Below are 15,105 nucleotides of genomic sequence, written 5' to 3' on the forward strand. Positions count from 1 at the left end.
AGTCATTATATAGATTGATCTACTTATGGGGATGATGTCTATGATGGATTTAGTGAGGTGTTTAAAGTGAGATTTCCAAACAGTATACTTTGTATACCAAATGGACCCTACCTCCGACATGATCCTACCTGGTTTTTCCTTATTTGATAGATCTTGATGTAGACATTGGGATTATTGAGGAATCTAGACTATCATTAGTCATCAATAATAATAAACTAAGACTTAGTGAGAATTTAACCTAGGTCACATCAAAGGAAAGGCTAAGTGTTGAAGTGAAGCGTTGCCCAACTTTCCAATCATCCATTTTAACAAGTGAGTGCATAGTTACTTTCAGCTTACACATAGATATAAAGTATCAAGATGATTAAATGCTATTTGTGCATATTATCTGTATTACTTAATATTTTTGTTAAATGAATTATATGATTTTTACTTGATCATATATGTATTTTCATATATTTATACAAAATATAGTGGGTGGTTATGGGTGATGTAAATAATGAGATGATGATGATAGGACTTGACTATTGATGAACTATTTGTCTAGCAAAGTATAGATAACGACCACAGACTAATCTAGATAGTCCAGTGGAAACGTTGGCAGACTCACAACATGTAGTTGTTAATGAACTATTTATTCATTTGATGTACTCTATCACCCATGGTTTCCTACTGATATATATTTCTAAAGGAATTCCCCAAGAGATATTTTCTACCCGTTGCCGATGATGATCCTTAGGATAGTGTAACGCCCGCAGATTCGGGCTAGTCAATTTAGAGACGATAAGCGTCCAAAATGACTTTTTATAGAGGATTATTTAGAATAAATAATCATAACTAAGTTGTAGTATATGTCACAAGGTTTCCGTATATATAAAGAACGCCGAAATCCGAGTTATAACGAAGAAGTTATGACTTGTCGAAGTTTCGTGATAAAACCGACACGACACCGGGAATCGTAAAAATTGAGTTTACGATAAAGTACTTTTTAGCCTTAGGGGTCTAAATGAAAGTTGTATAGTACGTCTCCACCTACGCGTGGATATAAAGAACGTAAAAAACGGAGCTCGTATGCAAAAGTTATGACATTCTGAAGATACAACTGTCTGAGAGCATGACACGTGTCAGAAACCCTAATTTGACTGAGCTCACGACGTGAGCATAGAAATTCACGATGTGAGAAGTCAAACAGACACTAATTGAGCCTAGAAAACACCTTGGAAGTCTACGAGATGACTCTTGAAAGCTCACGACGTGAGCTTATCATTCTCACGACGTGAGAAGTCGTCCGGACACGTTTCGGAGCTATAAACGCAAATGGCAAGTCTAACGGGTGAGCAGGCATGGATCACGACGTGAGCAATTAATTATCACGAAGTGAGAGAGCCAATATTCAGCCTATAAATAGAAATTGAGACCCATTCTTTCATTACACCTTCTACTTTCATTCTCTCTCGTTTGCTGAAGTCGTTTCTCTTCTCGAGCCTGACAACGACGAACCGCTGACCGTTTCTAGTTAGATTCTATCCAATCACGCTACTAATGTGAGTGCATAGTTACTTTCATCTTACACATATATATATGAAGTATTTAATATAAATTATGTGTTATGTGTGCATATTATTTGTGTTCCTAATATCTATGCTGGATGAATGATTTATACATGTTTTAAATGATTTAAACTGTATATGTATTTTATATCTATGAATATGTTGGGTAGAACATGGGTAGATAAATAATGAGGGATGAAAAATGATATAGATGAATATTGGCAGCTGTGCCATAATCCATAGGTGTTTTTGATTTACGTGTTTACTAGATGTACTCTAAATATCCTGGCAGCTGCGCCTAAAGGATAATATCGGCAGCTGCGCCTAATAGAGAACATCATAATCCTGGCAGCTACGCCTAAAGGATAATATCGGCAGCTAGGCCTAATAGAGAACATCATAATCCTTGCAGCTGCGCCTAAAGGATAATATCGGCAGCTGCGCCTAATAGAGAATGTCATAATCCTGGCAGCTGTGCCAAAATGATAATATTGGCAGTTGTGTCTAATAGATAACATTGGCAGCTGTGCCATAGGCAACGATGGACTTCGTGCCTATTCCTTAGGAAGAATCTTAGGAATGAATGAATGAAGAATAACTGATTCTTATGTTAGATCCTTAAGGAATAAAGAAGATAACGAGGATGGGTAATTGGGTTGATTGTTTGATAATTAAACATAATAATTATATTATTGTGGGTTGAAAACCCTATGTACTCACCAGGTTTCCCAACTTGACCCACTCAGTCTATTTGTATCACAAGTATCGATACGAAGCTACTTTACACTGAGAGATTTAAAGGAGATGTAGATCACTAGTGTAAATAAATGTAAGGTCTGTTTATGCTTATGTTTCAGTATTAACGATGACATCCCAAAGTTTTAAAATGAATAAAATACATTTCTTTGGAAATGTCTTGATAACATATTTATCGTGTTTTTCTGGGGACAAATTCCGCAACACTTTTCTTTAAAAAGTTACTCTGATTTGAAAATAAAGCATAAACAAATCGGTCTTTTCTGGCCGTAAAAATGGGGATGTCACAGATAGGTCCCTTGAGATCAATATTTTAGGATCAATATGTGAGAATAACAGGAATGGGTAATCGGGTGAATTATTTAATGTGAATTGTATAGCTAAAGAGCTTTATTATTGTGGGTTGAAAACCATATGTGCTCACCAGGCTCCCAAGCATGACCTACTAAGTTTCTTTGTATCACAGAAAATGGTACGAAGGCACCAGGACGATGAGTGATTTGAGGAGTTTGCATACCATTATTATAAATAAATGTTATAAGTCTTGTAAGACAATGTTTATGCTTATGTATATGTATTGATGATGACATCCCAAGGTTTTATATATAAATGAGAAATGTTCTTCAAGAAATATATTATGTTTTGGGAACAAATTCCGCATTAAGTTTTACACTCTGAAATAAATAAGCATCAATAAAAAGTTTTAAATCGGCCGTGAAAATGGGGATGTCAAAAAATGTCTTAATCATTAATTCAATACTAAGAAAGGACTTAAATTAGATGAAATAATGATAATGAAACTTATTTAGGTTGTTTCAACTCAATTATAAGGTTTTACAACCATATGAATGAAGTATAATGGTCAAATTGGTAAAACAAGGGTATTTTCTCTGCACCTACATCATTAGCCCGGGAAGGCCCAAGTCCAATTCTCAATGCTTTGTATCTCAGTGGGCCCAAGAGCATACTCTTGTCACCATAATTTTTTTGCTCATAACTTTTTCATCCAGACTTGAAATCCGTACAGTTTTTGCCCGTGTTCATGTCTTGACACAGATAAGACTTTAAAATAATAAAATTACAGATTTAGGATTAAGAGATTAATAAGCGTCTTAATGGATCACTATATAATATTTGGATACACCTTTTGATGCTCTTAGGTGATACTCGAATTCATAGATCATTCATGAAGATCGGGGGGGGGGGGGGGGGGGGGGGGGGGAGTAATAGAACTCTTCTACATTAGGTTAAAGGTTAAGAAGCATATCCCTTGGAATAAAGTGAGTTTTATCGAGAGTACATGTCCCTATCTTATTTTTAGATTTAATTTTTGAATGATGTTTTCCTACTTGAAGTTATATATATATATATATATATATATATATATATATATATATATATATATATACACACACACACACGAGAGTTTGATTTCAATTGATATTCTTATTGTTGTCCAACTTGTTATATGTGTACCATTGGTACTTAAAATTAGTTGTTTTGATTGAATTGGTTTATATAACTTTCCTTATGTGCTAAATGCTTATTGTGTGTATTATTTGTGCATTACATGAAAATAAAATTTAGGAAAGATGATTTGCGTATTTGAAAAATTGACAACTTGAAAATGATTTGTCATTCATACATGCATTCATTTAGGTTGGGAGTTTGTGGGTGTCACGAATGCTATCCATACATGATTTGACAATTACGTTAATGTGAGTAGATTTATAGATAATGCTCACTTTTCACGAGCCTGGTTAGCTACCCCTTGTGTGGTACTCATGATTATGGTTCACGGGTTACCTATATTTTGTTGATTAGACTTGGGATATGTATGTATGGAATACGTCCTTCTTACACGAGTCATAATAACCATAAAAAGTGAGTTTTGACCTTATGAGGTGGACAAAGGTTTGTTAGATACATGCATTGTATATTAAATTACTGAATTACTCTTGATTATTTTTTTGAAAGTTGATATGATTTTATAAATCTTTGCTAAATAATAATTATACTTTTTGGATACGTTAAAACTATGGGTTATATAATTCCCTTTGATTTTGATTTGGGATTTTAGAAACCTAATTTGATTTCATTTGATGTACTTATGCAGTAATAATGTGTTTTGGATTATGGAATAATAATTCCCTTGTTGTAATTTGTGGATTAGTAAGCCCTCAATGGTGGATTTGATTATTACATTCCTTGGATAGAAATTGAGTTATTAAACTTTCTTGAATTCATTTATGGATTTAATATCCTCATATTAGAATATGGGTTCATATACCCCTATTTTGGGTAATTAATACTTATGGTGTTGTTGATTTATATTGATTTTGGGGTTGGTCTCGAGTATGATGATTGTCATCATCATTACTCAAAATGAGTCAACATTGGGTATTGTCACTACACAACTTTATCGTTTAACTTATTTTGAATTGTGCTCAGATTTAGGGTTGCCCTTGGCCATGTGTGGGGTGTGCGACCGCACATAAACCATTTCGTTTAGGGGGTCCCGATTATTTTTACTTAAAATAGTATAGCAATAGATTAGTGAAAAGCTAGTGAAAATTACCGACAGTTTAGTGACAATTTTTTTTTTTTGATTAATTTTATAATATCTATCGACTTATCAATGATTTTTGCTTATATAAAAAATATATTTATGGCTTATTTTTACTTTTTGAAAAGGGCCTTCAAAATCAACATATCAGTCCTACTCAAATTAAAGACTTTAGCATGAGATGGATGTTTGCTTGAATATTGAGAAGACCACACTTTTATGTCGTGAACTTGAACTTTGTTTTTATGAAATTGTTACAACCTCGTAATTTTAAATACTTAACTAGTTTAATGCTTTTGGGACCAATATTATTCCACATATATTTACTCTAAAAAGGCATTTTAAAGCTATCATAATGAGGGGTGTTACAAAATACAATGTTTCATTTTATAACACCCTGAATTTCGTATGCCTATATTTCATAGTATAAGATATAGTTCTCATTTGGAAGTTTAGGGTCCATCAAATATAGGTGTTGCATTTCTTACTTGGATCCTAAATATTCCATAAGAAAACTAAAGATCCTAATCGACAAAAAACACAAGAAATTCAAATTATTGACTATTCAGTTAAGGAATCCCCCAAACTTTCGACATGAATTATCTTTACTCCAACTTGTAGCAATCTTTAATTTCTTCCCACATTTACATCTATATGGAGAGTTGTATTCATATTGGACTTTTGTATTGAAAGTCTTTCGGGTTGTATGTGGAAGACACTACATGATAAGCTTGCGAATAACTCTCCAAACATCAATGAAAAAAATTAGGTAGATGATAAAAGGGAACATTAAATGGTGTTTACAAATATACTCATCTAGTTCATCATGTATGTTAGATTGTAGGCCTAAAAATATCAGTTACAACTTTGATAATTCAAGGACCGTGTTTTATTTATACATTTTCCAAAATTTGTGATTCGTCCCTATTGCATGGGGTTTCACAAAATCTAATTTGGGATAATCCAAGAACAAATGATTTGGAATTCAGGATTTTTTCAAATCAGAAATATAGAATATACCTATTGTTTTGCATTTTAGAGAGATAGAAGGTTGCAGAGATGAACAGTTTTCAGTTACAAATGTTCTAACCTTTACACGCAACATCCATCTTCATTTTTATACATGGAAGATGGTGGTTAAGGGTGGTTAATAGTAGTCACAAAAGAATAACCACAACCTACATCATCAACATGTTTTTGGCGGGAAATATATGTTCAGACCATTTCATGTCGTGGAAATTCAATGGACCCCGCTAGGGGTGCTGCCCGTTGAACCCTGTACACAGGGGCGCTGTCTTCGGACTCACGTATTCCCGAATTCACATTTATCACTCTGAGTGTGCACCACACACGTCCAATCTCAAATAGTAAAATAAATTTAGTTTGTCTCGATAGTAATACTAACTACACTAAAATATATTGATAACGCTAAAATCGCCAACAATATAAACATCGAAATGTAACATCACATTGGACGAAAATATATCTACTCAACAGAAAATGGACAATAGTCGATAAAAACAAAATCGAAATAAAAAAATTGTTTAAGGACTGTATAACGTCCTGATTTTCAGAATTAATTTTTCATTTTTAAACTAGAATAAACACCCAGTTGCATAAAGATATTCAAAGCAAAAACATTTGTTCATAAACCATAATCCAAAAATCAGAGTTATAACGAAAATATCACAAAATCTCAACTCATAAGACTGCTGATGTGTGTACAGTCATTCCTTCACATTCCCACGATCTGATAAAGTACCTGAAAAATATTCAATCCAAAACTGTAAGCCAAAGCGTAATGAGTTCCCCAAAATACCACATACGACTATATATACATAACAGCAACGGGTCCGTATCAACCCAACAAGAATTTAGGCTCACAACAGTTTAGTTTATCTTGCCATCAAATCACCCCTTGTGAGTGTCTAGACTCACAACATTTAATGTTGAGCTTGTTATCAACTCATCCCTTGACCTTTAACATAAAGTTGGTTTGCTCGCATCCTGCCCTTCCGTACAAAGCTGGAACGCCTCAGACCACCACAAAATATGTCCACATATGCATAATACAAATAAACAGACAACATAACATCATATATAACAGTCTACGAGTCTACCTGATTAACACCATACTATAGTCTAACCACCTCCTAGCACACAAGGACACATGCTACAATAAATAGTATAGTTAGAAAACTCACATGAGCTAATCAGCAGAAGCTCACCAGCAACCCCCAACACAGAAACAACTAACACAAGCAACCTAATAATCACCGAGACCAGTCCTTAGTCAAATACTCAATTCTATCCAAATTTGACCAAAAGTCAAACTGGTCAAAAATTCAAAGTCAAAGTCAAATGCCAACCGTGTCGTGGTCATTCCTCGGCCGCGTCATGGCCCAATCACGACAAAACAATTGTGGTCCAAACACGACACCACGTCACGGACCCTTGATGGCCATGTCGCGTTTTCTGTAGTAGAAACTAAGTTCATTAAGCACTTAATCCCTTAAGATTAAGGCTCAAACTTTTCAGATAATATTAAAACCTCGACTTAATGGATAAAGTTTTCAACTTTATCCAATTGCACACCTCAAAACATACAATACTCAACTTAGGTCAAGAATGGGCCAAAAACAACTAAAACCATGCATGACACTTCCAAAAAGATGAAATACAGATCTTAGCACCACAATGAGTCTAGAGTACTTAAAGATTCAACATTTAACTGTGGAGTTTGTTTGGTGTGTCAAACCAAAAAATAAAGGGATAAATAATAACAATTGAGTTCATTTTCACTACTACAATACATTAGAGATAGTATAGAATAAGCAGGGTTGGTCCACAGAGATACTGGACTTATCGTTTAACCATATTTTTCACGTGACACATCAATACCAATTATTAAAAAGAAGGGGTTTTGTTGCTGAAATAAAATTTCATAAATAAATTGGAAACCTGATAGTTTGAAAATTAAAATTCAAGAATTTAAAGACAATTCCGATTCTGATTCCCATTCATGTGCAATGTTATAAGATATAATATGACTATGATTCATGTTCAATCTAGGTTGGTAATCAAGATATTAATAAGCTCTAATATCAATGTTAACAAAATTGTTTTATTCAAAATATGCTCTTCAAACAAAACTTCATTTGGTTGATTCAATTCAAATAAGCTTTTGCATCAAATCACTAAATGACATTAAGCTCTTGTAACAATTACCAACAATATCAAATATTCCTCATAAGTTCGGGAATATGAACATCTAATCTTTGATTACAATAATTTTGATCTATTTGAAACCAATCAAGTGTATGTTACCAACATCAAATCATAAAACATATACGAATTTCACAATTTGACTAACTAGATTGATAAGAACCCTGATTCCATTGATCAAGTGAAAAGAGGACTAATAAAACACATATTGAAGACCAAATCAAAGATTACTAGATGATAAACATGAAATCAAGTGCAAATTACAATCTAACAACAAAGTGACAAACACTTAAGAATCTAGAATCGGAAATGATAGAGAAGTTAGCCACACATGGCTAAATCAAACTACAAATTCAACAAGTTTTGATCTTCAAATCAACTACAAAATGAAAATTAAAGTGTTTCAAAAGTGCTCAATAGTGATATGATCTCCCAAAATCGCCTCCTTGAAGTCCATGGTTGAAGTCTCTTTAAAATTCCTCAGAAAAACTCATTTTATCGGAAGTTGCAAGTCAAAGAAATTGCCCGACCTCGTTAAACGACCCGTGTAATGTATGTCTTGCCATTACACGACCGTGTAATGGTGCTGATGTGTTGAAATGCTTTCAAAGTGTGGCCGTGTAACGTATGCCTTGCCAAAGCGCGGGCGATGTAACGTGCTACAAAATAGCCAATTTCCGATTTTTTTCAATTTCTTCAATTTAGCTCCGAAAATTTCGAAACTTCACTGAGAGCTTCCCTCGAACATCCTAAGCATGCTCCAATCTTCAAATCACCCTGAAACATCAACAAAAATGGTGAAATATAGACAGATCCTCGATAATGTCCCTAAATGCAAAATGCATGAAAATTACAGTAAAAATGCAATGCAATGCTATAAATAAACATGAAATTAACCTATGAAAAGGTGCAATTTATGCAACTAATAGAGTTTTCCAAACTCCAACTCAAATCCATCAAAAGGGGACAAAACATGCATATAAACCAAGATCTATAAAGCTATAAGCATAAAGGTGTAAGCTTGAAGACTTATAGAGGTTTAACATGGATAAGAAGGCTGATGAATCTTTCGATCTGAGCTAAGAATGCCAACAACTCTTGAATCATCACACCAAAAGCTTTCCAATATGCCAAAACCACCAAAGAAGAAGAATGGAGTGAGGAGAGGCTCAAGTTTCATGATTAGGGTTTTCTGATGTTGGAGGCGGGAGAATATCAACAAACCCTTACATCATATTCCTTAAATGGGACCCAAGCCCCGAGATCTAGGGTTTTGGGGTGTGGCGGCCGCTGCGCTGCGGACAGACACGGGCACCAAACAACTGTGATCCTCATTTAATCGACGTAGTTGTGCCATGGACAAATCACAACCGCATCACGTCGAGATCCCAATAACTAGAAATCGGATGTTATAGACTGACTCGTAGATGTTTTCAGATAAAATATGATATAGAACATAATTCATTGGAGTTTTTCGCCTTTTAAGTTTTGTATAACTAGGAAAGGAATTGAAGTATATATCGTATCGTTACTCTGTAATATTCCGGAGCAAGTCAATCCAAACCTAATCAGCTGATATATGTTCCCAATTTAATTTTTGTTTTTATTATTGAACACTTTTAACTTGATTCTTATTTAATAATAAACTGGTGCATATTCAGTGAACTTTTGAGTTACGAATACTATTTGGCAAGTCAATTGTGGTTGGAGTAATCATTTACTGGATGAAGACAAGTGTAATTAGTGGTGGATTATCATTATCAACTTATTATAAAGCCAACTTTTTTCTGAAAACAACTAAAAGGTGGAATGCAGTCCTTATATGATAATTACTAACATAAATAGGGGCTGCATTGGAAAAAGTAGATTTCATAGGGACCGCTACTAAAAACATTTCGTCCGCCGTTTGTTTTACCGCCCGCTGTCACTTTCTGTAATCCAAATCCACGGGGTAATTGTGTGTGTCTAAGTTGTCTTTATAAACATTTCCTTCTCTTCTACAAGTTATACATACAGCCAAAAATCCAATACACAGAGTAGAGAAATTTAGAGAGAGAGGGAAAGTAGAAAGGCGATGGAAAGCAATGAATCCTCTTTCTCAAGCTTCAAATCCTACCTTAATGCCCTCCGCGATACTCCTCGCCGGCTCTCCCGTCGTGCCGGATCCGTCTCCACCACCTTTGACGAAACAAGCGGTGTCAGATTCCGCTATGGTGGCAAAATGAGGAAGAGTCTCCGTTGGTACGATCTAATCTGTTTTGGTGTCGGAGGTATGGTCGGCGCCGGCGTCTTCGTCACCACTGGCACCGCTAGTCACGACAAGGCTGGCCCCGCCGTCGTCTTATCCTACGTCATTGCCGGATTCTGCGCCCTACTTTCCGCTTTCTGTTATACCGAGTTCGCCGTGCACATGCCCGTCGCAGGCGGTGCCTTTAGCTACATCCGAGTCACTTTTGGTTTGTTTGCTTCGTTTCATTAAAATAGATTCACTAATCCAGTAATTTGCTTTAAACAAGCCATCGCATGAGTGTAATCTGATCGAGTTGGTTGATTTTTTTTTTCTCAGGCGAGTTCACGGCATTTTTAACCGGAGCGAATCTGATAATGGATTACGTTTTGTCCAATGCCGCCGTAGCGAGAAGCTTCACGACCTATCTCGGAACAGCCATTGGTGTTTCCGCAGAGTCCAAATGGAGAATAACCATTTCTTCTCTACCAAAAGGTTTCAATCAAATTGATTTCATCGCAGTCGTCGTCATATCAATCCTCACTATCATCATCTGTTACAGGTCCTTAATTCAACATTTTCGTTTCAAATCGTAATAACCAAAAATCCAATAGCTAACGATTCCAATTTTAATTTCAATTGATTACAGCACGCGAGAAAGCTCCGTGTTGAATATGATTCTGACTGCGCTACACATTCTGTTTATAATGTTTGTGATCATAATGGGGTTTTGGAAAGGAGATTCGAAGAACTTCACGAAGCCATCCGACCCGAGTCATCCGAGCGGGTTCTTCCCATTCGGAGCTCCGGGGGTGTTCAATGGTGCTACTCTGGTTTACCTGAGTTACATTGGTTACGACGCCGTATCGACGCTGGCTGAGGAGGTTAAAAACCCGGTAACCGATATCCCTATCGGAGTTACTGGTTCCGTTATCCTCGTTACTGTTCTATACTGTTTAATGGCGACTTCAATGTCGATGCTTCTTCCTTATGATCTGGTATGCATTGAATTCGTAGTAAATATTTAACTAATAATTACAAATCATATACAAAAATAAAGTATCTATTTGGTGAATATGTATTCTACTTTTGGTGGATGATCTCTGTGCACCGCATCCTTTGCATGCCACACGTATTAAACCATACCTTAAAAAAGTAAAATTTTTTGTTATCTAGTCTCCACCTTAGTTGCCACACAATTGGATTTTTAGATTACTGTGCAATAACCAAAGTGGTTATTAAATATTAACATGCTGTTAAAAAAAAAGTTCTGCATAATATTTATAATACTTGTTAGTTTTTAATCCAAATTACGTTTCCTTTTACCAATTGTGATTATTACTTTTGGTGTATAGATTTTAGTTATTCTTTTTTTTTTTTTTTTACCATTACGAATGTTTTTGTTATTTAAAATTTTAAACAATAGTAACAAACATTATATAACATAACAAGTTGAATGGTGGATAATATAGTGAGGAAGAGAGTCATAAACATCAAGTTGGTTGCTTGTGAAAAGTAAACTTCAAATTAAATATCAAAACTACTTATAAAACGCCAAAAACAAAGCAAAAGATTTGACCTTTTTAAATGAAAGCTGTTGTTTTTGTCAAGGGATTATAAATTGTTTTCTTATGATAGTGGCATACATAAACTATTTTCTTAATAACAAGTAATGAAATTTATATAATATTTCATGTATCAATCCATTTTAAAATTGTTGTAATATGCTTTTGTTGGGAGAAATAACGATCGTGTTTTACCGTAATCCATATTTTAAAATTTACATATAACCACAACCTACTTTCAATTATGTTAGATAAACCCGGAGGCACCATTTTCAGGGGCATTTACAATAAAAAGAAACGGATGGAAGTGGGTATCCAATGTGATAGGAGTTGGAGCCAGCTTCGGGATCCTAACCTCCCTACTGGTTGCAATGTTGGGCCAGGCCAGATACCTCTGTGTAATTGGCCGGTCCAACATTGTTCCAATATGGTTTGCAAAAGTCCATCCAAAAACATCAACACCCGTGAACGCATCCATGTTTCTTGGTAACTTCATTTTCCCAAAATTCAACATTAAAATCAACCACAAACTATTTTTTCATATTAACATATCAAATTTTTAGGTATTTTCACGGCTGCCATTGCCCTTTTCACCGAGCTCGATGTCCTTCTCAACCTTGTTTCCATTGGAACACTTTTTGTCTTCTTAATGGTCGCAAATGCGGTAATCTACAGACGTTATGTCTCAAATGACACCCGTAGCCCATGGCCCACAGTGTCCTTCCTTTTAAGCTTCTCGTTCACTTCTCTTATATTCACTTTACTTTGGTGGGTGGTGCCGGGTGGTACACCTAAGGTGTTTGTGCTTGGGGTGTGCTCCATGGTTGCTATTGGATTAGTGGTTTTGTTTAATTACGCGGTCCCACAAGCAAGAAAGCCCGATTTTTGGGGGGTCCCGTTGATGCCATGGATACCATGTGTCTCGATCTTTCTTGATATATTCTTGTTGGGAAATCTTGATGGGCCTTCTTATATACGGTTTGCAGTCTTTTCGGCTCTAGTGGTAGTTGTATATTTTGTTTACAGTGTTCATGCTAGTTTTGATGCCGAGGAAGAAAGGGTTTTGAGCCAAAAGAGTGATGAGACTATTGATGTCGAGGATCTCACTAGCATAGGACCCAAAGTGCAAAAAGAAGCTACTCTTTTTGCTTAATCTTGCTTTTTTGACCTTAAAAAGTAGTAAAATTATGGTATCTATTAATGATAATATCAAATTTGTCATCTAACAACTTGACGTGATAGCATGATAAGATATAACTAAGTAATGAATAAAATCGGATCTATATCATACCACACTATCATGTCACGTAATTGAATTTTATTGGTATGATTTGTCTGAAGGTGGGGGGATAGAATAGAGTTGAAATGATTTTATGGGTATGATGTGTTTTCAAGGTGGTGGGATTCAATGGAGTTGAAATGGTGGATTGTGGCATGCAATTCTATGTTTGAACTTTGGTTCCATGGCAAAATCAACCCAAGATGAGGAATTCCAATTATGTGTTTATGTGTGACTCGTCTTTATCAAATGATATGTTAAGTTGTTGAAGCAACTTTAACGAAATCACACACGTAAAGCAAAATGAAAACCCACTGTGTCAGATGAAATAAACCAAAATGTAAAATCCTAATAACTACGATAGTATGCCTACACTTTATATCTATGATTCATCGATAATCTGCCTACACTTTTTCAACAAGTATACACAACCTCGAACTTCCCAAATGGATGAAGGTGATTTTGTTGCGATTTTTATTTAGGTTCAAATTCGGACTTGGTTGAAATTCAGGAAGAAAGAAAAAAGAGTTCATTCCGTAAGAAATTACAAAATGAAATGAGACAAGTTAAAATGAAAAAAAATATATAAATGAAATAATGTTAAATTGAAGAAATAAAATTCAAATAGAAAGTATACATGGATGAAATGTTAGTGGAACATAGAGAGTGACCAAATTTTGCCTACATAGACGTCACATATGTATCAAAATTGATTCCAGCTGTTATATCTTCCAATACGAGTATATGATCAAGTGAAATTGAAAACTAACAGCTTAAAACTTTGATTGCTTAATTGTACATTAAAAAAAGATCGATTCCTATTATATTTTTACATTAAGGGGGAAGGGGCTTCAAGTAAAATAAAACAGGTGGGCTGGGGTTTAATTAAACTATTTGAAGAATCTTGGTGTGTATATAAATAAAATTAAGTTATTTTATTAACAATCGAATAATACATTTTATATTAAATAAAAAATAGACAAAACTTCAAAAATGGTCCCTGTGGTTTTCGAAAATATCAAGTTTGGTCCCTAATTTACAAAAACCTCACGGATCGTCCATGTGGTTTCAAAACTTTTAACATTTGGTCCTTTCGGCTAACTCCGTTACCATTTAGCCGTTAAGTCATGAGCATTTTTGTCATTTCACTACACAGGGACCATTTATGAGGTACTCAATTACTTTTTTTTAAATAAATAATATTTAATATGCAAGGGGTCCCACCTCTCTCTCTCTCTCTCTCTCTCTCTCTCTCTCTCCACACGGTAGCACCACCTTCCGCCATAAAACCACCACTGCCATCACCTCCTTCCCCACCGGAAACCACAACCCAGCCACCCATCTTCCATCCCGTTTGATCACTCAAACCCACCCTCAAATACCACCACTTACTGCCTTCCATTCACGTTTTTCTACTGCCCTTCCCCTTTTCCTTCACTACCGAGAAACACCACCACCCCCAAGGGTGGTGTTGCTGTTGTTGTAACCCAAACACCTCATCGAGTGTGGCCTGTTCGAATTGAGAGCCAATCTTCTTCTCCAGGTGTGAAATTATACACTTTCAGTTTTGTGAATGAACATTTCTTTCAGGTGTTTCATCGAGCACCTGGAGTGCATTGTTCTCCTCCTTCATTTTCTGATTTATTTAGTAAGAGTTATCACCATTGGAAGCATACAATTCCAATTTTCTGTCCAGAGACATCCAATTCAGCAAATAGATGAACATGTATAGAGATGGGAATAAGAAATTAAGGAGTTGGAATTAAAATAAGGGAAAATTGTAAGAGACTTGGATACAGGCATGAGGAATCGTAGGTGCTCTGCTTATCCATTATCATTCCATTCACCTGATCCCACTCCTCACATTCTTGTGCTTCTTAGTCCTCTACCAATCCTCCCAAGATCCTTCCAGAAAAGGTAATTTTGCATTGTAAATC

At 35.4% G+C, this 15,105-nt stretch overlaps 1 protein-coding gene across 1 annotated transcript; it reads left to right on the forward strand.

Annotated features, from left to right (window-relative positions):
- The first annotated feature begins 10,046 nt into the window (after positions 1 to 10,046).
- LOC145160937 (cationic amino acid transporter 6, chloroplastic-like) lies at positions 10,047 to 13,110 on the forward strand. The gene is made up of 5 exons (XM_079080321.1): positions 10,047 to 10,553; positions 10,664 to 10,886; positions 10,974 to 11,322; positions 12,141 to 12,375; positions 12,453 to 13,110. The coding sequence occupies exons 1-5, from the start codon at positions 10,172 to 10,174 to the stop codon at positions 13,040 to 13,042; spliced, it is 1,779 nt and encodes a 592-aa protein (XP_078936447.1). The 5' UTR covers positions 10,047 to 10,171; the 3' UTR covers positions 13,043 to 13,110.
- The last annotated feature ends 1,995 nt before the right edge of the window (positions 13,111 to 15,105 follow it).

The sequence above is a fragment of the Lactuca virosa genome, chromosome 2, assembly GCF_052849685.1.
Source record: "Lactuca virosa cultivar CGN04683 chromosome 2, Lactuca_virosa_CGN04683_v6, whole genome shotgun sequence".
Lineage (NCBI taxonomy): Eukaryota > Viridiplantae > Streptophyta > Magnoliopsida > Asterales > Asteraceae > Lactuca > Lactuca virosa.

Coding starts and splice junctions, on each gene's coding strand:
- LOC145160937 (XM_079080321.1), top strand. CDS start 10,172: ATGGAAAGCAATGAATCCTCTTTCTCAAGCTTCAAATCCTACCTTAAT. Junction 10,887..10,973: donor ACTATCATCATCTGTTACAG/GTCCTTAATTCA, acceptor AATTGATTACAG/CACGCGAGAAAGCTCCGTGT. Junction 11,323..12,140: donor TGCTTCTTCCTTATGATCTG/GTATGCATTGAA, acceptor CAATTATGTTAG/ATAAACCCGGAGGCACCATT.